Source organism: Phocoena sinus, chromosome 3, assembly GCF_008692025.1.
Source record: "Phocoena sinus isolate mPhoSin1 chromosome 3, mPhoSin1.pri, whole genome shotgun sequence".
Taxonomy (NCBI): Eukaryota; Metazoa; Chordata; class Mammalia; order Artiodactyla; family Phocoenidae; genus Phocoena; species Phocoena sinus.
In genome coordinates, this window is record NC_045765.1 from 168820211 (window position 1) to 168846941 (window position 26731).

Sequence of the window (26731 nt, forward strand, 5' to 3'; positions counted from 1 at the left end):
CCAACTTTTACCAGTAATTTTATTAATCTCTTTAATTATTATAACTAACACAATAACAAACTGTCATAATTTGCTAGTTACAGTTTTTAGCAAAGGGAAGACAGGCAGACAAGATAGAACAAGATTTCGTCCTGTCAATCATCCACCCAGCTCATGACAGTGAAGTAGCAACCATTCATCAAATCCCCACTTAACCCAAACTTTTGGTCACTCAAATAAAAAAGAAGCACCAACAGAATTAAAAATCACAGTGAGCATCTCTAGCTCTCAGACAAGCATCTTTCTGGCCAGGTACACCTTCCAGAGCCCAGGGGCCCAAATCAGTCAAGACTTGCTCAGATTTTTGAGTTTTCTGGAGGAGATCCTAAATATTTATCATTTTATGGTTTCAAGTAATTATTCAGTCAGAAAAAGGGCCAAAGTTTATTTGATCATAAAATTTCCCCACAAATGCATTCAATTTTTAGTTAAAAATGAAGCACAGCCACATCAGGAAAAGTTTTCCGTGTAATTCTAAAACCCTAAGGGACTCTAAAAACCACTAACACCAAGAACACAGTCTCTACATGAAACCTCATGGGGAGGGAGCCCCTGGTTGGGAAGGTGAGCCAGGAGAAGTGGGGAGGGAGCCGATGGGGTACCCAGGGGCCCCGGGGTGCAGGGGGCAGGAGGGCCTGCTCCCTGCCCAAAGGTGGCAGTCGGTCGGAGAACATACAGGACGCAACGTCAGACATGTCCCGGAGGCCTCTGCCACCCAGCATCGTTAGAGATCGTTAAGTGAACACGGACTCTCTCCACTTACACCTTGCTCGGTTCCCACCCCTGCAAATGCAGGAGCAATAGAGGTAGCGCTGTCTCAGGTGAGGAGGGGTCCGTACCATGTGTTCATTGGATTTTCACAGAGGGGGCAAGAGACTCAGTAGGTAGCCTTCCAGTGGGGAGATTTCTTTTACATATCTGGCAATAAGTAGTACATTTTATTATTGTCATTCATCTCCGTGGAGGTTTTGAGTGCATCTAAAATAAGAAATTCTGCTTCAAATTATAGTTTTGCAATATTGAGAGGTATTTAAAAAGAAAAAGTGCCTTTAAAAAAATGTTAATTCTACCTAGAAGGAGGAAGAAAAATCATCCCAAGCCAGAGACTCCTAGTGGCTCATGGCGAGTGACCCGAGATGGGAAGGCTGCCCCGCAGCACCTTCGTGCTCCCAGCTGAGGGCCTCCAGGAAGTAAGTCCCTTTCATGGGGGACACAGCAGCTTGCTCCTTAGGAATGCCCCCCAGTGCCCCGTCCTGCCAGGTGAAGTCACCTGGTGGTCCAGGCTGGAGCAGGTGCCAGGAGGCCTTTTGCACCGGCCTCCGCTGGGCCTCTCCTCTCTCTACGCCCAGCTTCTCTGCCTGCCCAGCACCCAACAGTGAGAGGCTGTGGTGGGTACTCTGTGGAGACCCGGGCCTCTCCGACCTAGGGGGATGAGAGGGACATGAAGACAGAACACAACCTCCATAGGGGGAGGGGGACAACATCACCTTTGACCTTAAACCCATTGCTGTAGGGAGTTGTGCAAGGGGTAGAGAATGTTTTGGTCCAAAGAGGCAGACAAATGAGAGGAGGGTCAAGCTGCAATTACAGAGTTCCAGATCCGTGACCTGGTATGCAGTGTCATAGTTCCACCTGCCATTTCAGTTCGATTAGACTGTTATTAGGTAGCTTACACATTTGCTACTGTTATTAGATAGTTTACTCGTTACACAGTCCTAGAGCAAATCTTGAAAAAGGTGAAGTAGCAGAAAAATTACAGAGACACACATTCATTTATATCATCCTGAGAGAAACATGACCGAAAAGCTGCAAGTTGAAGGTAACCCCATTGACAACGAACTTAAAACAAAAATGGAATCATAACTTTTCTGAATTTGGGATAGTCTTCAAATTTCTCATGGTACCACCTGAAATAAGACAAAAAATACATTAAAAAAAAACTTAATTTTCTCACTGAAACATTTAACAGTTGCTAACAAAACGGACAATATTTCTCATCATAGAGGGATACTGAGCTTTTTAAAAGTAGTAATAAAAATTCTGGCATCTCAGACACATAGCTTGACTTTGTCTGTATCATGAATAAACACATCAGACTGTACAGCACGATTCACGAAGATGTAACTCATATAATTCACCTTTATATTGGCAGGGAAAGTTACAGGCATGTGATAAACACGCAGATCAGGATATTGGGGCGCTATCTTTGCAGATCTTGGGAAGCAGGCTGACGGGGGGAGGGGAGAGGAACTGAGTAGGTGTATCCTGAGTATCTCTCAGTTACCCCAAGAGTTTTCTCCAGTTCCCAGAAGAGAACTACTGCTCCAGACCCAGGGTCTGTGGCAGGGGCACGCAGCTACATGCCAGGTGACTCTCAAACAAACCTAGGAACACGTGACACGGGTCGTTCATAATTCAGCCCTGCACTCAAGCAGGTATTCTGAGTTTTGATATAAATTAAATCAACAAAGGCACACTCATTCGTTGTGGGGTAAGAGCCCTTTGGGAAGGGTGGCAGCTAAGTGGGTGGAGTAAAAGCTTAAAAATAATTTGACAAAATGGAGAAATAGGCAGAAAAAGTCTTTCCATAAGTACAAAAGAGTGCTAAACACTAAAAACAATGATGAAAAATAATTAGCTATTGTAGAGAACAAACGTATGGACACCAAGGGGGGAAAATGGCGGGGGCGTGGGGGTGGGATGAATTGGGAGGTTGGGATCGACATACACACACTAATATGTATAGAATGGATAACTAATAAGAACCTGCTGTATAAATAAATAAATAAAATAAAATTTTTAAAAAAATTAGCTAATTTGTTAAGATGGCAGAAACATATGAAAAACAACAACCTGAAAGTGAGTCAACAAAATCCTGTCGATTTTAGATCAGCTAAACACTGTCATCCACAAATACAGAATTACAAGATAGCAGATGCCACGGTGCTCTCATGCGCTGTTCTGTATTCCCCAAAAGACACATGATGAGAAACACCCACAGAAGCTGGTCACTGGACCTCAGATGAAGCAGCACCTCCCCTGACATGAGGCCACAGTAAAAACGGACTTTTCCAGATCAGTGATGTGTGTGGAGACAAGAAGGGCTACGGGCAGCAGAGGTGCCAAGAATGTGTACAGTCCACATATTTACTCATGTCAGCCTGTGCTATGGTCTGAATGTGACCCCCGCAAAAGTCATGTGAAGGACCTAACGCCCGAGGCAATGATAGTATTAGGAGGTGAGGCCTTTGGGAGGCGATGAGGTCATGAAGGTGGAGCCTCAAGGATGGAATTAGTGCCTTGATTAAAGAGGCCCCCCGGCTCTTTCTGTCCTTGAGGTTACAGCGAGAAAGCAACCCAGAAGAGGGCCTTTCCCAGAACTGCCAGTACTGGCACCCATATCTCCAATTTCCAACCTCCAGAACTCTCAGAAATAATCGTTTGTTGTTTTGTTTTTTTTCTTTTTTTGCGGCATGCGGGCCTCTCACCGTTGTGGCCTCTTCCCGTTGCGGAGCATAGGCTCCGGACGCGCTGGCTCAGCGGCCATGGCTCACGGGCCCAGCCGCTCCGCGGCACGTGGGATCTTCCCGGACCGGGGCACGAACCCGCGTCCCTGCATCGGCAGGCGGACTCTCAAGCACTGCGCCACCAGGGGAAGCCCTCGTTTGTGTTTTATAAGGCCTGTGCTTCCACTGCAGGGGCATGGGTTTGATCCCTGGTCAGGGAACTAATAAGATCCCACATGCCACGCGGTCAAAAAGAAAAAGTACTTTAAGTATGTGGTATGTATAGATACTTTTAAAAAGGACAAGCAGCATATTCTATTACTTTTCTCATTCACTTTCCTACCCCTAGAATCAAAGTTTATGTGACACTGACCAGGGCTGGATACCAATTTTTTGTCTTGATTTTATTATTGTGGAGCCTGAACTAACATCTCCTTGCCTTTCTGTTGAATGCAAAATAATCCCTAACCGTTTGTGTGTTTCGGGCTCAGAAACAGCTTTGTGTTTGTGAACACAGGGACGGGGCCACTGACAGCTGAGTAAACACTTTCCAAGCATTCACAAATCACGGTTATGCACCCAAGTCTCATGAAATAGGCTGTGACAAGATGGCAGCATGTCATATTCGTGTGGGTCTCTTTAAAAAAAAAATCATTGTGTCATCAACCAGTGTCTTGAAGACTCATTGAGTTCATTTTTAAAAATGACATTAAAGTTAACAAATAGATAAGCATGCCATAATTTATTTCAACAGAGTCTGCCCTCTAAAGACTGTGCTTGAGGCCGGCCCCAACCTCCAGTGCCCGGGTGTGAAGGAGCACACGTCTGAGTTCATTCTCACACAGCTGTGAAATCTGTGCAGCCACACCCTGGCCCCATCCAACAAGCATGGCTGCTGGAGGCTGGCAGGGAAGAAAACGGTGAGAAAAACGTGCCCCCCTTAACCATTCCTTGAAATGTGGCCCTCAAACCTGAATAATCTGTTAGCTACTCGGAACAGGTGACCCTAAGTTTCTGATCTACAGATCTAATTATCAATATAACAATCATTTATGGATTTAAATACTTCACGTCTAGCTGTTACAGAAAGAAGTTCATTGTAATAAAGTATGGCTTTAGGAACATTGTCAGTAAGTAAAATATAGTGCAAGGACTAGTCCCAGGGATTGCTTCCTTTTGGAAGCAATTTATCTGATGGTTTCATTAGTTGGGTGGACTGGATTTTAAAAAAAAAAAACAAAACAAAGATAGGCTTCATTTTGTCCTCAGCTTGTAAATCTAACATTTCTGAACATACTTCCACTAAAACCGAATTAATTGTTCAGCAATTAAATTGCTTTCACACTGACATCAATTTAAACAGCAAATGAATGAAAAAGAGCCCTTTCAACCCGTGAATCTGCAAAGAACACCTTTGGGTTTTCTTTACAGAGACTTTCATTTGGAAAATAGGATTATTTTCTACTTCTATCTGTGTCACACTGCAGCACTGAGAGGGGATTTTCCTGTGCCCTGTTTTCACTTGAGAAAACATCTTTACGACTGACCTAGTGTGCTCTTGTTCCAGTCTTCCTCTGTTCCACTTTCTTAAAAATGTCAGGATTATCTCTTTTGCTTTTATTATTAGAAAGCCACCAATATTCACTTTTTGATATCTAATATCACAAATGGACAGGAATAGCATCTCCCCCATGGCCATGAGAAGGTGGTCGTAGGCCCCTGCACTGGGCTGTGTGGGGTAGGTGCTGGTGTTGAGGTGGGGGAGAAGGCGGAGGGGAGAGAGGGAAGGGGGAGAGAAGGAGAGAGGAAGGGGAGAAGAAAGGTGGGAGGGGGAGGGAAGGGGGAGGGAAGGAAAGGGGAAGGGGAGAAAAGGGGGAGGGGGAGGGAAGGGGAGGGAAGGAGAGGGGGAGGGAGATGGGGACACATGGGAAGGGGGGAGGGGAAGGGAGAGGAGGAGGAGAGGAAGGTGGAGGAGGGGGAGGGGAAGCGGGGTGGGGGTGGGGAAGATAGCTTGCAGTTGTTGTCACTGCTGTTACATGAACCTAGTTTTGCTTTATTCATTTTCTAGGACGTTGTTAGATACTTTTATTCTAAAGTGATAATAACATATTATTTCAGCCAGGCCTGCTGAGAGTATGAATCTTTCTGGTTCTGAGAAAGGTGTTTCATAGGCATGAGATCTGGGGAAATCGTCTAGCAGAGGAGAAGACTGAGGACCTCAGACTCACTGCCTTTGCTTACATGGACTGTAAATCCTGGAAGGGCTGGTGTGTTGGTTTCTCAGGGCTGCTATAACAAACAGCCACAAACCCGGGGCTTGAAACAGCATTTATGCCTGGCAGCCAGAAGCCTGGCTTCCGGGTGTGGTAGGGCCACTGCTCCCTCCCAGGCTCCAAGGGAGGGTCTTTCTGAAACAGTAGAGAAAGAGGCTGGGCACAGCCTTTGAAAGAAATGACAACAGCCCGAGAACATGACATAACACTGATTAGAAACCAAATGGATCCAAGATGGCGGACAAGTCGACTTTTCCCACTAGACCTTGAGCCTCAGTATCACCAAGTTCACGTTAGCACGCTAAATGACCCACCCACAGGCGCCATGACAGTTCCAAGACAGGCCATAACGATCAAAAAAGTGGGCGGTGGCCCAATTCCTGGAAATCCCCGCCCCTTCCTGAAACAACTGGAACACTCCTCCCCCCTCATTAGCCTATGAAATTACCCGCTCCCATACCCTGGTGCCTCTCTCACCTTCTGAGATGGCCCACACTCTGTCTGTGGAGTGTGTTTCTCTCTAAATAAATCCACTTCTTACCCATCACTTTGTCTCTCACTGAATTCTTTCTGCGATGAGACATCAAGAATCTGAGCTTCATTTAAAGTCCTGAAACCCCGGTGTGTGATCTCCGTTGGAAGACTGTGGGTTTTGGCCGGGCTCGAGTCTGGCTGGCGTGGGTTTAAGTCCCAGTCTGAGGTGTAACGGTTTCACTTCTAGCCTTTCCCAGCTTCCGGCAGCCTCTGGGGTTCCTTGGTTTGTGGCTGCATCACTGCCACACTCTTGGCCCTCAGCTTCCCTGTGTCTGTCTGCACGCAGCCGTCGCTTCTTTTGCGTGCATGTCTGTGTCCAAGTGTCTCCTCTTCGTAAGGACACCAGTCCTACTGGACTAGGGCCTAACTCCAGGGTGACCTCATCTGAACTAAGCCCGTCTACACAGACTCTGTTCCTGGGATTAGGACCCAATCCAACCCTAGACGGCGAATCATTCCTGAACATGTGTGTCTGAGCCACTTCTGATGCTGTAACCCCTTTCCTGAGCCCTCGCTGGTATGGGCTCCTTCCTACCCTTGTCTTCACAGCAGCTCCGGGATACACACGGGTCCTGACTTTGTGGCCCTGCTCCACTCACTGGCTGGAGGGAAGCTCACCAACCTTACCAGCGCGGGGGGCACTTCAAAGAACAGAGGTGCTGCTCTTCAGGATCTCAACAACTCTCACGCTTTTGCTGTAATGTCTTCAACTATTAGCTAAACATATATTTAGCTCTTCCTTACTACCTCCAATAATAATCCTATGTGTCTTTAAATACATGGTGAGCCTGGGAAATAAAGCCAGGACTTCTGACTCTAAGAAGTCTGTGTTTCCCACTGCATCGTGATATCATCTATTCTTCTGCTGGCCTTCCAGCTCTGTCCTGTTCCCCAAAGAGATGGCAAGTCCGTGAAGCAGGACAATGATATACGTTTTTGGATGCCTCTGTGTCAGCAGCCCTGGAGGTTAGGATGGAATGTTTCTGAGTACATGAAGCCAGGGGAAGCAGAGCAGCGTCCCCTCGAGCTCAGAGGACACGAGCTGTCCATGTGGGCACTGGGGAACCAGACGTGCCAAACTTCCAGCATTGCTGCGGCATCAGGGGACTGTCCCGATGCTCAGATGGTCTGCGAGCCCTCCAGTCTCAGCGAGACGTGACTTCCACCCTGTCTGAGCCTGAGCCTCAGTTTCCCCACCTGTTAGATGGGGAAGATGCCCTCCAAGCTCACTTCAGCTTTAACATACTTTGTTTTCTATGCTGTTGGTCAAATGGATCACAGACCCTTTGGGGATCTGATAAGGCCTCACACTCTTGGAAAACAATGTGACCTCGGGGTGCGGTATCCCAGGAGTCCATCAGGGACCCTGCACAGTGGGATGCCCTTGTGGGAAGGGGCTCTGCCAGGGCCAGACACTGATGCTTCCAACTGCAGGCCCGCCCGAGGGCCTGCTGCCTGGTCAGCATCCCCTGTTATCATTGGCGAGTCCACGTCAAGACCCTGAATCCCCCTGCCTGACATTCAACTTGACCACACGAGTCCAGCAGCAGACATTCAAAGAGGGCTCAGAGCAGGGTGGAGCAAATGATGTGGCTGACCGCGTACCTGACGATTACAGCTGGGCTATTCTTCAGACATTTGCGTGGTTCCATGCTCGTTTAGCTAAAAGCCTGGTCTAAACTAGGATTTGGCAAATTGATATGAACATTTCAAAAATCTAACCTGCAAATTGCTCTACCAAGGTCGGAGGACAAATTAGAAATGCTAAAAGCGTTTTCAAACGTACTGGTGATGCTGCTGAGCCCTGGTGAGCAGGACACAGAAGGTGAACACAGCAAAAGCCAGCCTTGGATGGACCAGCTGGCGAGGGCGTAGCCACACCACTCGACGACCTCTCCGAAGTAGTTGCCGCAGTGATGTATTCAAACAAGCCCCCTAGAAGAAAACAGAGACCCGCAGTGCGTTTACTATGAAAGAGTGCCTCATGAAATCCTGACTTAAGAGATACCAGTGGATACTTCCTCAGAGAACTACAAATCAACTCTGGGGAAATACAACCTTTACAGAATTTTCATCAATGAGACGCATCTAACATGACCGGTTTTACTATTTCATATCACAACTTCTGGTAGTAAGTACACGCCTGTATCAATACCTATCTGTTTGTCTGACTATAAAATGCTACGGTTTTAAACACCCTTCAATATATCACCTCCCTGGTTAATGAATCAAGCTGACAAAACTTAAACAGGATGGGGAACACAGACTAACAGTTAATGAACCAGCTTGATAAAATGGACCTATAGGGACCCCTAGACAAAGAGCTGGAGAAAATACAAAATTTTCAAGGACAGACTCATTCATTCACTCCTCACATCTTCACAGATTCATCAAGTCTACATGACAGGCCAGACCTTTCTCGAAGCACGTGGGGTGCTGTGTGGACCAGACCCCTCCCCCAACATCTGGGCCATTACACCCCAGGGAGTGGGGGCACCCAAGGGGCAGAGCAGGGCGTGGGGGCCTGGGAGTCATCGGGCCGGAGAGCAGAGCTGCACACTCCAAGGGTAACCCCAGGGCCACAGTTTAAGTCATTTGAGCTTTACAGGGTTTTTTGGTCATTTGTTCTGCTGTTGTTCCTGTATGGTTTCCAGGAAGATAAGCTGAAGGATTCCAAACTAAGTGCTGCTGTGTGCTTCTCACTTTCACTCTAGCTGTAGTCTTACCTACTGATATTTAAAGAAAATTTTCAGAAGCGCTGTTGTTTCCAGCTTGTATCTATGTTGTCCTTTTTAGAGTATATTGCTCCTTTGCTCATAATTTCAATCCCCTTTTATTTTTTAAATATTTAAGTATTCACTGTACAACTTGTGCCCATGAACTCTAAGATCTGAGGCTCGCTCACATTCACGAAGCTCTTGTTCATGGTGCCCTTTTCCTCACGGGCTCAACTTTGACTGCGGCCCTTATTCTGTGGCGTGTGGTCTGCCGGGCTCTCGGAGGCCTGAGTTGAAGGCAGGTTCCTTGGGGATCTGGGCTCGCGTTGGCCACAGGCATGAGCGCACCGCCCCCAGGAATACATGGATCCTAGTTCACAGCTGGACGTTTTTCAGACCAGGCAAGTGGCACGAATTTGGGCCACAAAACCAGCATGAGGGTCAGCTAGTGGTCAAAACAAGATGCACTCTGGACTCTAGCACTCACTTAGATTTTGCCCTCTGATTGATGATTACTTGCTTTCTTGATACCACACTGATGCATTTAAATTTTTCACCCAACCTTTTAAATTGTTTTCGGAGGGAGGGTCAATCGAGCTATCGATTCTATTCTGTGGCTAGAAATGAAGTATCGGACACCCCTTGTAGACCACAATTCCTACTAATCTCTCTTTCCAAACACAGATATAACTAGAGCTTCCTTTCTGCTTAATAAAGCGTCCAGTTAGTCAGAATTGCTTCTTCTATCATTTTAACAAAACAGTAATCAGTCACTGTTACGAACAATAATGGTGACTCACACTGAAAACCTGCAGCTAAAACATACTGCACTTTAGTTACGAGATCTGGCAAAACTAAAACAGCAAAGCATCACTCAATAGATTTTAGAATAAATTCCCCATTTCGGTACATACCCCTTGGTATTTTATATCCAGTCTCCCCTGGTTTCCTGAGGTTCCTTAGGACATGGTCTGAATGGATGTTTATCAGCATACCTAACAACCACAAGACAAAACCTAAAGAAAATGAGATATAAAGAAAATAAAATATTCAAGAGTATTACGTTAATAACCTACAAAGTTTACAAACCCAAGCCTGAATGAAGGGTATTATTTGTATAACACATTAGCCATGACGGATAGCAAAAATCATTGTATATAATAAATACTGTGCTTTATTTAGGAAGATGACTTAGAAGCACTGCTCTAGGCCTGCTAGATAGGGCTTTGCTTTTCTAATAATACTATTAAATTATCTAATCTATTTAAGATAGCTTGACCGGATGGCCACAATCTATGTTTTAGGATGACTGGTATGATCAGAAAATTTGACTTATGACTAAGGCACAAGGCTCTTTTCTAGGAAGAGGTATTACCATTGTCAGTGGGTCAGCCCACAGCCTTTATTTGTCCTCTCAAATACCGAAGCACGATGCCCCCTCTGGCCCCTCTGTTTCGCAGAAGAGGAGATGGGAAATCCCAGCGCGCGCTTTACCACGACTGGTTGCATTCAGGCCCCTTGAGGGGCGGTGCGGAGGAGCTAACCTCGGGTCCTCTTCTCTTCTTTCTCCATAACCTCATTGGAAACAATTTAACGCACATCCACGGCCTCCCCGACCCCTGACTTCCTGCTCATTCATCAGTCGGCGTTCCTGGGTCTGTTCGTCCACCTCATCTTCCCCCAACTAAATCTTCAACTGCCCAGCCGCCCAGCTGTGCGTAGATATTCCACAGCATCTGAACATTTTCTCTCCAGTTCTCCAAAGCCTTCAGGGGTTTCTCATCACTTAAGGGAGACTTATCAGTATCATACCAATTAATTCCAACAAGAAAAGGCCAAATGCCAAAATAGTGCTTGATAAAAGGAATAACTTGATTTCATAAAAAGAGTTAATTTGATTATCCTGATATACTTAATGTGAAGGCAGATGGTGCTTAATGGGGGCATTCAATTCAATTTCAAAGGAACGTACACTTGGAGTAACGTTATTAGTTATTCATCAGTTACCCCCGTGGCATTAAATAGTTTTCCACAGTTAGAACAGGGACATACGAACCATGTTCAGGTCTACAGTAAGACTTGCAAGATTTCTTCCTATTGATTTCACTAGGCAGCTTCCTTTCTAAACAGTTTGTACCGAATTGTCTAATATGTTTTGTAAGTCACTTACTGGATCCATCAATTTATGGCTGACTCGCTACCATTGTTTGAATTTCAAGTATGTCACTTCTAGGTGATTGGGGCCCCCAATGTGATGTTCCAGAAAGCATCACGTTCTCAAAATTCCATGCTTCCTTTGTCTTCTAAGAGACAAGCTCCCTCTATTGCCTAGATTCGTAGGAAAACTAATATTTGTGCTTATCTGAACTAAACATTTAATTCCATGGTTAGGGATCCTAAAATCTTTGTATAAATTCTTTTAGCTTAACCACTCTTACTTCTCTGGGAAACTTTTTGTTAGGATTTTATTACTATTGATACTTGCTTAACCTTTTCATAATAACTATTGTAAGTATAATTAATTATGTGATTTCTAAAATTATTCATGTAATTACAAAATCTATAAACTTTATGAAATGAATATGAAAAAAGTAACCCAGTTTGTTTCTCAGTTGGCATATTTCCTCATTTTCAATTACTTCTGTTCAATCATAGAGAAGTCAAGAAGTCTGTATACAATTTATTGATGTCTTAAATTTTAGACCAGTTTCAAAGGCACCTGCAGGTAACATGGTCTATCTATAGAGCTCCTTTAAATGACACTGAAATTCACAGACCAAAGAATTCTTTTGTTTTGTTGTTCATCAAAAGTTCAAACAATTCATCATAAAAACGATTCCCATGAGAATCTCAAATAAACATTTAAAACCTTTATCTTTTAGTTTAAAAAACAATCCCCATTCTCTGTCCATCATTGCCTTTTGTGGGCCAGTGTGATGATCTGGTTTAAACCACCACTCTGCTATTACTCGATTTAGATCTGGGGCCAGCTGCTTAACCATATGACCTTTCTTTCTCCTGTGAAAAGGACCTAACTTTTGTCCTTTTCTGAACCTCGGACAGGCAGAAGCATGGGTACAGCTCCTGGCAGATGGCCAAGCCTGTTCTGTCTCCTTCTGAGAGTTGGGGCAAAAGATAATCAGACAGTCAGGGAGCAGATAAATCAAGATGATATTTGGGGGCAGGGTGCAAACAAAACAATTTAGTCTGGTGTTTCATGGAGGCACAGACTTGTGGAGCTAGAAAAGGCTCTTGAAAATTTTCCCATTCGTCCCCCCTCTGATAGATGAGGAAGCAGATCCCTTGTTGTCACAGTTCTCAGGTTCGATGAGGACTCTGCCCTGGGAGCAAAATTTTAATTCACAGAAAAAAACATGACCGAGAAATGTGAAACTGCTTCGTCAACAACAAAGTACTACTCAAATGTTCGTTTTCTCTATTATGACAAATTCATACACATGGAGAAAAAGCCAGATGAAACGTAAGATCACTTTATGTACTTTAGGGTGAAGGGCTCTGGGGCAGTTTGAGAATTTGATGGACCAACTGCCGATTCTTAGCATGGTACCTTGGGGGTAAGCTACACCTGAATGTGCTAGAATGTCTAAACGTTAGGAGGGTAAACATACAGAAGAAACTTCCTTACAAACAAGAGCTCCCAAATTACGTAGTTTTAACATCCTTGCAAATATTTTTGATGGCTAATGTTCTATCATCATTTTTGTTCAGAACTTGTAAGGTTATAATTAGAACTTGAAAATGTACATTACATTCATTGATAAAAATTTAAAAAAAAAATTCAAAAACCTCACAAACCTCAAAGTTTAAAGTCAGTATAACCATAAAAGTCTAATTACCTTGTGGGAAGATGACTCAGTCTGACTTTCTCTCGCTTTCCAGAAGAAACCATAGGAGGTTTAACCACTTAGATTACACAGTCAACTAGTGCCCAAATGAACTCACTCTCCATCCACTGCTCACTGTGCTGCAGCCGGTTGCTATTTTTAGGCTCACCTTAAGAACAGGTATTTATGCTTTCAGTGCTTGAGTGGGCAAGGGTGACGGGCACCTGCGTCATCTCCTGCTACTGATACGGTGCTGGGACAGCCTGACCCTCCCTCCCGCCAGTGCTTGGCCCCCTGCTAGGGCATGGACCTACGCAGACTCTCTGTTCTCTCAAGAAGTGTGCGCTTTCTAACTGGACACTACTGGAAGGTGAGCACCGAAGTTATGAGTAGGAGGATGGAGTGCATCACTAAGGACACTCACCTGTTAGAAATCGGGGGTCAGTGAGCCAGTTGTCAGCATATACCGCATACTGGCTCAAGTATCTGCTCTGCAAGTAGCCATTATAGGTGCAGAACATGAATGCCAGGATAAAGGTGTACAATGGCATGGGCTTTCCTCCTCGGATCAGAAATGGGAAAATCAAGGCCCTTCGGAAAAAAGAAACATATATATATATATATATTTTTTTTTTTTTAAGAAAAGCAACAACGATAAAGAATCTAATTTCTGCAATTCTACTTTAAGTGTCTTGGGTTTTTAATCCTGCTTTCTGTACAAAAGTCATTCTTAGTAATACTTGCCCAGAGTACCACATCTGTTAAAAGCAGCATTTCTAGTTAAAGAATTAACCGTGTTTCAATAATGGACACCACTGTGCACAAAGTCAGGATTCCAACTGTACAGAATGCGAAACAGACACAGAATCAGAGAGACTGAAGGCTTCAAGAGACTCTCAAAATCCCCACCATCCTAAAACCAGTAACTCGTCCTAGTCTGAGCACTACGAGTTGGGGACCACCATCACGTTGTCCATCACCATCACAATGGCTCTCATTCCGAGTGTCCATCACAGCAAGGCCTCCCAGCTACCTGCACAGGAGATAGCGTTACTCACATTTGACAGAGGACAAGATTAAGACTCAGAGTGGTTAAGTAATCTGCTCAAGGCCACAGGGCTAGACAGTGGCTGAGTTTCAGTGTAAACCTGGGCAATTTGACATCATGTTCTTTGGTTATATCACGCTGGTGTAGGGGCACATTACTAAAAATTTAAAGAGGGAAAATACAAGGACAAGAAACGTGAAATGTATGAAGAAAACAGGATGCAAAATTTTATTCTGTGTTTGAATTTTCTCTTTAAAATCAGTGTGTAATACATTTAAAGAAGGGGCATCACTACGTAACCTACAGCCCTTAAGAGGATAATAAGAAACTATTTTCAACAGCTTTATGTCAATACATTTGATGTGGATGAAACAGACAAAATTCTTAAAAGACAAAGGTGACCAAAACTGACCCAAGAAGAAAGTGACAACTTGAACCCCTCTGTCAGTGAAAGGAATTGTTGTACACCAGTTCTGTATCCAGATTGTGGCCATGACTACACAACTTACTCCAATCACCAAAATTGATCAAACTATAGACTTAAAATGAGTGAATTTTATTTATGTACATTATAGCTTAAAACAAGGAAAAATGTAAACACTTATTGTTTCCAGTTTGGCCATCTACTCTAGAGTAAAAACGTAATTGACTGTCTAGTAATAGTAATAGCACGAGAATAGCTCTATAATGTTGGCTATGCATCCTCAAGGGATTCTCTCCCCAACAGTCTCACTCAGCGTCTTGGGAGAACTTTCACAGGAATCACAAGCAGCCTTCAAGGTTCTCATCTTGTTCACGACACGTCCCCCAAAGAAGACCTTATTCAAATTTAGGGCAAAGCATCCATTTGGTTATGACATCATCAGTGGAGATTTACCTGGAAACTATAGTGTTGACAAGCCCCTCAAAAAGAACAGGGAATCTCAACCATTTCTCTCTGCCTTGGGAAAACATGGTTCCTATCTGGCAGACAGTTGGTACAGTGGGCTGGCACCGGGGATGCAGGTTAACTGCAAACACTCACACTGCAAGATCAGGACTTGGTCTTGGTTGGGGGTAAGTGTGCGTGTCTTGGACCGGCATAGGCTCCCTTAAAAACAGGCAGGGATTCTGACATGTTGTGATTGGGCACTGTTGTCAAGGTGCCTTTCTGCCTCTCCCTGTTTCTCAGCCAGGGTAGGGGCCCTTGTGTGAGACCCAGAGAAAACGGTAGATGGCAGAATACAAAATGGTTCTCACCCTGTCCCTGAGTGCCCAGACTTCAGAAGTACCAGGAGCGAGCAGCCTCATTTCCACAGTCAGTGTAAGGGATTCTCTAGCCGTGGGAAAGTAGAAAGGGGATAGTGTGGTGAGAAAGTTAGGAAAAATCTCCTCGGGGAGTCATGGTCTCAAGGAAATTTCCAGGAGGCAAATTGCAGGACTGAACTGAGAAAGTGTTAGAATTCCAAGTTTGGAGAAACACGGAAAAAAAAGAAGAGAGAGCAGGATATAAGACTTGTGGTAGACGCAGGGGTTGGACTTGGTTTAGAAAGATGCCTGTTAAAATGTAGAATGCTCTGTTCCTGAAAGACTGGGACTGTTGACCTGAACGGAACATGCCGAGTTCAACACAGGCTAATAGAAACGCAGGGTCAGAGAGTGGAGGGAAAAACAGTAAGCTTGGAATAGGAAAAACAGGTACTAAAAAATGGTGGGAGGCAACCTTCTAGGCTAGATGTCACAAATTTCTAGATTATAGATGTATAAAGTGTTGTAGAAGCAACTCTGAGGAAACATTCTGCAAAGGTGGTAGACGTTTCTGTACAGCAAACTTTTGATGGATTTCTCCCAATCCGGTTTCAAGTTCAGGGCTGAATTCTGAACTGGCAAACATTGGCTGGCACACTGTAAAGGTGAAACCCAAACCTCTCTTTTGTTTTGCCTTCACAAATGTTCCTCATCTGTCACTAATGTTCTATGCCTGTGATATCAAAACGTGAGTCTGGATCAGGTGTCAGCAAACACAGCCCCTGGGACAAATCCTGTCCACCACCACTGTTTTTTACAGTCTGTGAGCTAAGAATGCTTTTTACATTTTTAAATATTAGGGATAGGGGAATCAAAAGAATATTTCACGACGCATAAAAATTATATGAAATTCAAATCTCAGTGTCCATAAATGAAGCAGTACTGGAACGTGAGCATGGTCCTCTGTTTACACGTTGTCTGCGCAGAGTTCAGTAGCTGTGACAGAACCTGTATGTGACCATCTTATCACTTTGCACTGCTGCTTGGTGTGCTCGCTGCCCATCACCGTGATGCAGTGACCTGAGTACCAAGCACAGCACTGGGCTGTGTATGACCAGTGCTTACCCATCCTGTCAAAACAAGAAAAGTTGATGGCCTCTTCGTGCTTTGAAGGTACAGTGGAGTGTGGGCTATTTTGTTACTGCATCAGATGGCAAAGCATACTTTGGGATGCAATGCCACTATAGTTGTGCCAGGAGAATATAACAGAGGTCCCCACTACCAGGCTGAGCCGTCATCACAATGTCCCCAACTCCCAGGAAAGCAACGATCAAAAAAAATCAGAGAATTTAAAACAGCACCCCATGACAGAATTTCTTTACAAAAGAAATAAAAATGAGGCTACAGACCCCCAGGAAGCTACCAAGCAGTTCATTTTGCTAGCCAAACAAGGAAAACCATATGCCAATGGTGAGGCAATTAATTGCAGCAGCCAAAGAAACATGTCCAGGGAATATAAACTTGTTGTACATTGTTATTAGCCTTTTGGGGAGAACAGCACTTGAGGAGTTAGGACACCAGGAGTGACGTCTATAGTTAAAAAGCGAGGCAGGGGGCTTCCCTGGTGGCGCAGTGGTTGAGAGTCCGCCTGCCGATGCAGGGGACACGGGTTCGTGCCCCAGTCTGGGAAGATCCCACATGCCGCGGAGCGGGTGGACCCGTGAGCCATGGCCGCTGAGCCTGCGCGTCCGGAGCCTGTGCTCCGCAATGGGAGAGGCTGCGGCAGTGAGAGGCCCGCGTACCGGAAAAAAAAAAAAGCGAGGCAGAAGATGCAGCATGTGAGCATCCTCGGCTCTTGGTGTGTCCACGGAACTGGATGCTATTGCTCAGCTGTTTATTCTAGGGTTCAGTGCCGAGGCTGCAGTGACTGCAGGCTCAGGCTCTCTAAACAGTCTGCGTGGAACAGCTAAAGGTGAGGATACTTCCAAAGAGGTTGAGGAAACACTAGTTCAGTACAGCCTAAAGTGGAATCAGCTAGGATGTTATTACTCATGGTGGTAAAAATGTGTGGGACAGACACAGATAAATTACAAATTTACAAAGCTTGTGAAAATGTAAGGCGTTTAAAGCTATCTCCTATACCATCAGGTCCTCGGCAAAACAAACAAAATCTATTGTGTGTGACTGAATCAATAGTGTCAACAGTGCATGTGACATTCCCTCCATGGACCTGACCACTATTCTGAGCTCAAGACAAATTTTCTCATTGAGAAAAATTGCTCTCAACCACTACTATTGAGGGTTTTTTTTAAATTAATTAATTTATTTTTGGCTGCGTTGGGTCTTTGTTGCTGCGCGTGGGCTTCTCCTTGCGGTGGCTTCCCTTATTGTGGAGCACGGGCTCTGGGCGTGTGGGCTTCAGTAGTTGTGGCTCGCGGGCTCTACAGTGCAGGTTCAGTAGTTGTGGCGCAGGGGTTTAGCTGCTCCGTGGCACATAGGATCCTCCCGGACCAGGGCTTGAACCCGCGTCCCCTGCATTGGCAGGCAGATTCTTAACCACTGTGCCACCGGGGAAGCCCACTATTATTGAGTTTTAAAGGGTTTGGAAATTAGCTTTTGCTGCAGGTTCAATTCACCTTCTTAGTGAATCCACCTAAAACTGTAGGACAAAAATCACTCAGGTGCATAATTTACACTGTGTTAGTTAGTTTAATGACAACTGACACTGTTTGAATCACAAGTCATGTCAGACTGCTCTATATATTAATACTTTCCGTGCTGTTAAAATTAAAAGCAGCAGCAAGATCTACTTTCTCACATCAATGTGCAGTGGACAATTTCTAAGCCCAGACTAGTTCTAGCAGTGCTTCTCGAACTTTGGTTTCCATACTTCAAAATCCACTTAGCTGTGTAATTGAGCAGCTGCCACCTGATATTCAATCGCAAGATATTAATCTACAATGTCATGACCCACTAAAAGGCAGATATCAAGAGAGAAGAATGCAATAGAATTTCATGGGACTTCCTTGGTGACTCAGTGGTTAAGAATCCGCCTGCCAATGCAGGGGACACGGGTTCGAGCCCTGGTCCGGAAAGATCCCACATGCCGTGGAGCAACTAAGCCCATGCGCCACAACTACTGAGCCTGCGCTCTAGAGCCTGCGAGCCACGACTACTGAGCCTGCACTCTAGAGTCTGCGAGCCACAACTACTGAGCCTGCGTGCCACAACTACTGAAGCCCACATGCCTAGAGCCTGTGCTCCACAACAAGAGAAGCCACCGCAATGAGAAGACCGTGCACCGCAACGAAGAGTAGCCCCCACTCGCCGCAACTAGAGAAAGCCCGCGCGCAGCAAAGAAGACCCAACGCAGCCATAAATAAATAAATACATTTATAGAATAAAGTTTAAAAAAATTTCACAAAAGGCTTTCAAGCCAGGGTTGTGTTAAATAAAAATCATAAACTTGTGGACTGATACGAATATTTGGCAGAACATACATGCGCGAAAGGACATTTTCAAAGATAAAATGTCATCGCGGTAAGAGGTAGACACAAGAGATTTTCATAAGAAGGTGCCCTAACCCTGATGTCCAATTAAGTTACATGTTATTCCCCAACAAAAAAAAGAACCCCATTCTTCTCATTACACCTGTATTACCAAAATTGCACTAAGGTATCAAATTTTGTCAATACAACTTTTGTGAAATCTTTTCTCTTTTGTTATAAATTCCTACGCCATGTACCTTATTTTGTCCTTTGGCCCAGAAAGCTTAACATATGCACTATCTGGCCCTTTCCCAAAAAGTTCACAGCTCTTGGTCTAGATTAAAACAGGAGATCTAACCTAGAACCATCACTTTGATTTTCTTAGAAAACACTCCTGCCTGTGGCCCCAGCATTTGGACTTCGGGCAGCCGCTGGGTCCCGGGGCTCACTGTGGCTTGGTGGCTGGCAGGGACTGCACACCTGTGTCCTGTTACCTGACCAGGCAGGAGAGGTGCACTGACTTCTGCTCCTATGCATGCTCTGGGGGGAACTTGGGGAAGACAGTCATAAAGAACCTGGGGAGAGGATTTACCTCTCTTTGGTCTCATGTGAATGTCAGTAAAGGGGCGAGGACTGGAAACAGGGCCTTATAAAGGTTGACACAGGCCTCTTCCGTTGCTCTCTGCTCTCTGCCCTTGGAGGGGACAGCAGTGACCCTGATGTCCACAGGCCTGGCCATAAAAACTATCGAAGTCAGAACAAGCTATGCAGAGCAATGCCACCTATGCCTGCAGACCTCTAGGACTGCCTCTGAGGACATGCCGGCCAGGGTCTTCAGGGGCCAGATGTCCAAGTGCAACATGCCTTCCAGAGGGGAGTGCTCTGACCCCTCTTGGCATCTTTTCGATTATTTTTCTGTTTTTGGGTTATTCCCTTTAGCTTTACATCTTTTCCTCGGAAATCCAGGCAGCTGTTGTCAGCAGTGTTTTCCTTTGACTTGGGCCACTTAGGAACCAGAATGGGACCAAGGAGTGGTGGCTTCTGGGCTTGGCTTTCATCTGAGCCTTCATCCAGACTTTGGAGGGGTAAGAGCAGCTCAGGGATTGCCGTGGACCCAGCCGCCTATCAGGGCGAAGGATCCAGGCTCAGACAGTAAGGAAGGCAGGCACACCTGCTGGATGGACACAGCACCAGTCATGCGCCAGGGTCTGGGACCCAGGCCACCTTGGTTACAACAGACACTCGTCTTCAAAAGCTCTTCTCAGACAATGCCTCACCCTCACACACCTATGGGAAATGAATACCACCCCTCTTTAAAATAACGGCATTAAGTCAGAGGTTGAAAATTCCTTAAAATAGAAATAATCTTTTGAGAAACTATGAAGCACTTGGACTTAAAAGTATTTTATTTAGGGCTTCCCTGGTGGCGCAGTGGTTGAGAGTCCGGCTGCCGATGCAGGGGATACGGGTTCGTGCCCCGGTCTGGGAAGATCCCACATGCCACGGAGCGGCTGGGCCCCTGAGCCATGGCCCCTGAGCCATGGCCGCTGAGCCTGCGCGTCCGGAGCCTGTGCTCCGCAACGGGAGAGGCCACAACAGTGAGAGGCCCGCGTATAGCAAATAAATAAATAAAGCCACAAACTCCACTTATTAAAAAAAAAAAGAAGTATTTTATTTAGGTACTGGGTTATAAAGCCATTTCCGCTTCTGGATACGCAGTAGCCAGGTACCAAGGAGCTAGGAAGGAATTCTGTTTCCTACATCATCAGAAGCAGATATGGGATTGAATTTGACACTTTGTTCTTCATTGTGTTAGTTTCCTTATTTTCTTTCTGTTCCATGTAAAGAAAGAATATGTACTTTCCATCAAATTGTTTTTTTTGTTTTTTTGGTTTTTTTTTTGCGGTACGCGGGGCCTCTCACTGCCGTGGTCTCTCCTGTTGCGGAGCACAGGCTCCGGACGCGCAGGCTTAGCGGCCATGGCTCACGGGCCCAGCCGCTCCGCGGCACGTGGGATCTTCCCGGACCGGGGCACAAACCCGCGTCCCCTGCATCGGCAGGCGGACTCTCAACCACTGCGCCACCTGGGAAGCCCAATCATCAAATTGTTTTTAATTACCCAGGGAAACTTAACAAAAGTTTGTGTTTGTAGGACAATCAGGAATGCAGGGAATGTTTGACCACTGGATGAACCAAAAGCCCAGAGATGCCGGAAACTCCGCGGGGCTTTGATGCTCAGGGCAGTCTGCCACCTGTTTACTTTTTGGGTGAGTTTCCATGCTTAGAAAGCATAAAGGTGCTTCTCATAGTTCCTGATAAAAATGTTCCCAATAATTCCTAATCCTATACAACATGCTTTTTTTTTTTTTTTTTAAATACTTTCAGAACTGTTACTATTTACCCTATTTAATAGATCAGGACCCAGAGGCTCAGAGGAATACGGTGCCCTGGGTGATGGAGAGAGACAGTAGGCTAGGAAGAGGCAGGCTCCGAGGCAATGACCCAGGTGTGCCATCCAACACATCGCAAGGTGGTGGCGAGAAACAGGACCAAGCAGGGCTGGCTCTGTCTATTTACTCTGTGGCACATTGGTCTTTAGAAGTCATCTTTAGTAAGTATTTCTACTAGGCCAGTATAATACTTATGTTAAGTGACAAAAGTGGGATATAAGGTTTTATGCGTGTTTATACGTGTTATCTTTACTGCTTAGAAAAAAAAGTGATCAAAAACTTATTAAAGACAGTGAAGGAGATGGGAAAGAGATATGCCAAAATATCGTCAGTGTTATCTCTGGGTGATGGAACTATATAGGTGGTTTTTATTTTCTTCCTTCAGTTCCTCCACATTTTCTAAGTTTTCTACAGGAGCATGTACCTCAGTTGTAGGTTCTTTTGCATGCAATACGCACACATGTATTTTAAGTCCTGGAACCTAATACATTCAGAACAGACCTGATGAGTCAGAGGGAGAAATCTGATTTCTTGGGCTGAAGACTTGCAATTGCTTATTGGAAAAGGCTCAGAGAGAATCAGGCAAAATTAATAAAGCAAACCAAAAATTTTTCCTTTTTTCCTGAATTTTAAGGAAACAAGAAAGTATCCTATTAGCACCCATGAAGGAAAATGGATTACAGAAAAGAACAAAGTCCCCAGAGCTAGCCCGCATTTCTACTCTCACTGCAAAGTAGCGCCCAGAGACCCAAGCTTCTCATCACCCCAAGCAGCTCTCACGTGGTTTCTTGAACCACTCAAGCCAGTAGGGTTAATGCCTACACAAAACCCAAGTTAACTGGCAAATAACCACTGCACCCACCTGCTGGAAAGACTCAAGTGAAAGCATTCCTTTCGAAGGTCAACATGCCGGCAACCATGTGGAATGACAATTCTCTAATGGTTGAAAGTTAAGATTTCAATGTTTGGGCTCCCAGACACAAGCTCCATGACTGCTTAATTTGCATAGTGAAGTATAAGAATTCTCTCTGAAAATGTTTTCCCAATAAACTGCAATAACAACACTGCAGTTTTCTTGCAACAAGAAATAACGCAATCACTCAGCAAATGATTTGACTCTGGAAATGGAAGCAGTTGGACATCATCTCCTAGGACAGCCTATAATGTCGCCCACCCAAGTTTGGGAACACTAAGTAACCAACTTGGTGATCTGGCAGTAATTTAGGTAATGGTAGATTTAGCCATTTTAAAATGTTTAAAACTGAGAGTGGTTGTTGATTTTAATATTTGACTGTATTACTTTTTTCTCAACAATTTGACATCGTTGAAATCTACAGCACTTCCTACATTTGGATCAGTTCCCTTTGCTTTTCTTTCCTTCTGTAAAAGACTTTCCCTGTAGTGATTAAACTGCAGTAAAGCTACATACTTAAATAAGCACTTTGCTCTTTCAAGGCAAGGTCACAGACACAATTAATACTTTACTTTCTGTCATTCTATACTTTGACATAAAAGTTTTCCTCTTTTCAAATTATTTGAATCCACAAGGCAAGGGCCAAGGATTTGGTGTGCCCTTCACCCTCTCCAGTCCTCTGCTGTGTTTTAATGTCATACATGCTTTATGACACAGTTAAAAGAGAGGCTAGGCCAGGCTCTCCCCAGACCATTAACAGGCCCCAGCTGGAGGAACGATGAACCTGAAGTAGGTGAGGGGCTTTGAGGCATTGCAATCAAGGATGACAACAGAATCAAGATCCCACAAGGTCACAGATCTGGTTGAGCACAGACCTTGGGGTGGGTGTTTGAAAGTCTGCACACTTGGGATGCGGGTGTTTGGCACCCTTCCTCTGTGGCCTCAGGGTGACTGGGGCCCCAGCGGTAAATAAACAGCTCAGCGCTCAAGTGGGATTTTGGTTTGTAACTACTGTTAAACAGAGGAGCTGATAAGAAATAATCAGTGACTCACTCACTCACTGCTGAATGGAAAGGGAAAATCTGTGACACAGGTACCCTGGGTTCGGGTCATATCGAATCCCTGCTTGGCTGGACAGAAAGCAGCAGAACACGAGGTGAGACGGGGTTGAGGGAGCCACACCTGGGCTTCTGACAAATGCAGAGCAGCTCTGAGTTGACTTGAGAACAGGCAACTGCCCATTTCCGGCATACACTTGCCTTAGGTGAGCAGGCGAGAGGTCGGACACGCTCCACACACACGAAACCAAGGGTGGTGTGAGAAGATGCGGTGGTGCCCTTGGGAACTCAGAAGCCCGTGACCAACAGGAGGTGACCTCAGTGCAGAGAGGATGCAAAGGCCACCGGCCGCTGGTGGGACAACCATGTGGTTTGCCGTAGATTAAAAAAACCTTCCTATGGGGACTTCCCTGGTGGTCCAGCGGTTCCACTGCAGGGGGCATGGGTTCGATCCCTGGTCAGGGAACTAAGATCCCACATGTCACACAGTGCAGCCAAAAAGTTAAAAAAAAAAAAAAAGTTACTACAAACATCCTTCACCATCCTTGGGGGAGCTGGTCAGGGCCCTGGTGTGTTCTGTCCCACAGTTGTCCCCTCTTGCCCTCCTAGGCAGGCCTTCCCTCCCATCCTTGGCTCTTGTGCCCCAAAGATCCTGTTGATTCTCCAGAGTCTGTCCTGTATTCAGTGACTCAAGAGAACATCTCAACTCTGTACGCCCAGCGATGAGTAGAATGCCAAATACATCAAACAATCCGTAGTCAGCGTGTGCCGAACGAAGAGCTACAAACACACAGGCAAACACCCCTTCTCACAGACCATGGGAAGCCTCCTTCTGGCTTCAGTCCTCAAGAGGCTCAAGCTCCCCTAGGCGGGGCCCCGCCTCCCTCCCGTGTCAGCCCGCGTCTTAGCACAGGGCCTCAGCACACGTCTGCCAAGTTCTGGAAGTTGCTGCCCATTCGGTCTCGTGTCTCCCAAGCATGTCCCATGGTTTGTGTTTCTCCCGCCACTAGCCTGACTCAGGCTTGGATTCACCTGTCTGCCTTCTTACTTTCTTGTCTGGCCTACAGAGCCCTGACAAATGAGGGGCTGAAGAAACAGCTTCTGGGTCAGGGAGTTCAGTAGTTTGGAACAAGCGCTCAATGTGGTTTGCACTTCCGTTCTCGTCCAAGAGCTCACCGACTTAGGTCAAATGACCGTTTAATAAATTAGTTGCTTGGGTAGAATGGAAGATGTTTATCTTTTCTATTTGGAAAAACTTAAATGCCCCCAAACCACACGGGCTATGTGTATAGTAACATGAACGACTTGGGGCGAAAAAAAATAGCCCAGCAGTTTAAAAAACTACACGTGACCCGTCAAATCCTTTGGAGCAGAGTTTTTGAAACCACTGGTCTAGAAACCGAGGAGGGGAGCAGGGTGTTAGTCCCGGCAGTCGCTCATCCAACAAGCTTGGATAAAACACCTGAACTCTGGGGCTCTGTGGCCTCATCTGTATGAAAGGATCTATTCCAGTTCTATCTGTAGAAGCGACTTCGGCCCTCTGGAAGGCCGCATCCAGTCTCCCACTAGAGTGAGCCCCGATGCAATTACACATGACACCTTACATCAAAAAGCTTCAACTCCAGGCATTCAGACAAAGCTCTGTAAAGTGCTCCCTTCACATCTTTCCAATGCCTTCAATGTCTTCAGATTTTTTTCTTGGCACTTGAAGCTGGCTGCAGCGTGCACAAATGTCACGCAGAGCGTGTATGCGGGTACGCCCATTTGCGTGGTGATATAAAGTGGTGTTATTTGTCACCATTGAGCATTCAGATTTCCCAGAACCTCACAAGCATTTTATGGAGTTGCCTTTAGTATTTAATACACATGCCAATCCCACTGGCGGGTAGCTGGTACCATGGCTACGCCAATTTCATTGATGGGGCAATCTGCTGCGGAGCAGCTTTATAACTTACCTCACCAGTCACCAGTGATGCGGTTGAGATAACACCTAGCAGTCTGACTCCAGAGCTTGCTTTTAGTTGTGACAAAAACAGACAGACACAGGTTCTGGCATATTTATGGAGAAATGTATGTAGTCATGAGAATTCTATTGATATGCAAATTGCAGTAATGCTCAATCACATTACAGAACCTCCATGAGCCTGGTAACAACTTTGCTTACTGGAGTTCTCTAGGAGTGTCAGAAACAGGGCACCCAGAAAGCCTTGTGGAACACTGACTCTGCCCACTTCCTGTGCCTGCTTAAAAGCAGATGGGGACACAGCTGTGCCAGGAACTCAAGAGAGGCTTAGAGACACCCACACTTCTTTCCCGTCCCACTTTATGAAGTGGGCGTAGTGGGGTGGGACCCACGATCACAGAGGTCAAGTAACCTGCCCACGTTCACAGAGCAGGTGAGCCCAGTTCTCTCACATGCAGGGAACACCCTTTTTAACTTGGCAGCCTTTTGAAGTCTGAATACACATTTTCAAATTCTGATTTTAAACTTTTGTCCAGCCATTTGGTTTAGCAGTGTAAAAGCCAAAACCTAAGAGCTGGAGAAAGTCCCAACTTATTACGAGACCTGAACAGTTCAGACACAGCCATTGAGCATTCTTCACAAAAACGAAACACTTGGAAGTCAGTGTAAAGACCTCATGTGTGTTTAAGGTTATTTCTTGGAAGGCCACTTCCACAGTCGCGGGGGCCCTTGCATAATGTGGAGGTGAAAGTCTCTGAACGTGATCCATTCAAGCCCATACAGTCCGTGCATCGTAAAGGGCAAGTCACAAGGAGTTTGAGGAAACCAGGCTCCCAAGTTGCAGGTGACCATTTGGCTGGAGGAAAAGAGCTCCTCCACCCACAGCAAAGAGCCCAAAGTGGAACTAGAAAAGTAGAAAGAGGATGCTGGGAGAAGAAGTAGAGGCGCAAGGAGAGGGCGCCAGGCCCTGCTGCACAGGTGGAGGGAGCCAGCCTGGGGTGGCAGGGAGGGGACAGGGCACCAGAGGTGGCAGGGAGAGGGCAGGGCACCAGAGGTGGCAGGGAGAAGGGAGCGCACCAGGGGTGGCAGGGAGAGGGCAGCGCACCAGGGGTGGCAGGGAGAGGCGCGGGGCCGCCCGCCCTCACCTTTGCGCGTAGTGGACGAGGAACATGGTCAGGAGGATGCAGTTGGGCCAGCGGTTGAGGCGCTCGGCGGGCGCGCAGGCGCACGCGAGGAGAGGCACCACCAGCGAGGGCAGCTCCTGCACCACCCAAGCGGCCCGCGCCGGCAGCCGAAATGCGGAGCGCGGCGACGCGTAGCGCCCGTAGGGCGAGCCCACCAGCTTCAGCAGCACGTAGCACAGGAAGCCCAGGGCGCACTCCAGGTAGGCGAGCGCGTCCAGCAGGAACCGCTCGGCCAGCTCCATTGTGGGGGACAGCAGGCGTGCTCCATGGCCCGGCAGCCGCGACGCGCCACATATAGGGCGGCGGCGGGGGCGGCGGGAGGCGCGGTTACCTGAGGTCGGGGCCCGCTGTCAAAATCCGGGGCCGCGATCCACGCCGCCCTGGCGGCCAGGAAGCAGTGGGTACGCTGACCCCGCCTGTTTCACCAGTCCAAGGGCCGCGCCGCGGACTGGGCGGGAGGCGGGTCTGCCACCCGCCCCGCCCACA

The 26731-nt window shown here is 46.2% G+C and overlaps 1 protein-coding gene across 1 annotated transcript; it reads right to left on the reverse strand.

The window, feature by feature from the left end:
• On the reverse strand, positions 1-26559 carry SRD5A1 (steroid 5 alpha-reductase 1). Its single transcript, XM_032627013.1, is given in 7 exon segments — positions 1-1946; positions 8139-8196; positions 8199-8261; positions 8264-8287; positions 9984-10085; positions 13339-13505; positions 26207-26559. Coding segments are annotated over 7 exon segments (762 nt in total). The 5' UTR covers positions 26488-26559; the 3' UTR covers positions 1-1879.
• Between the last annotated feature and the right edge of the window lie 172 nt (positions 26560-26731).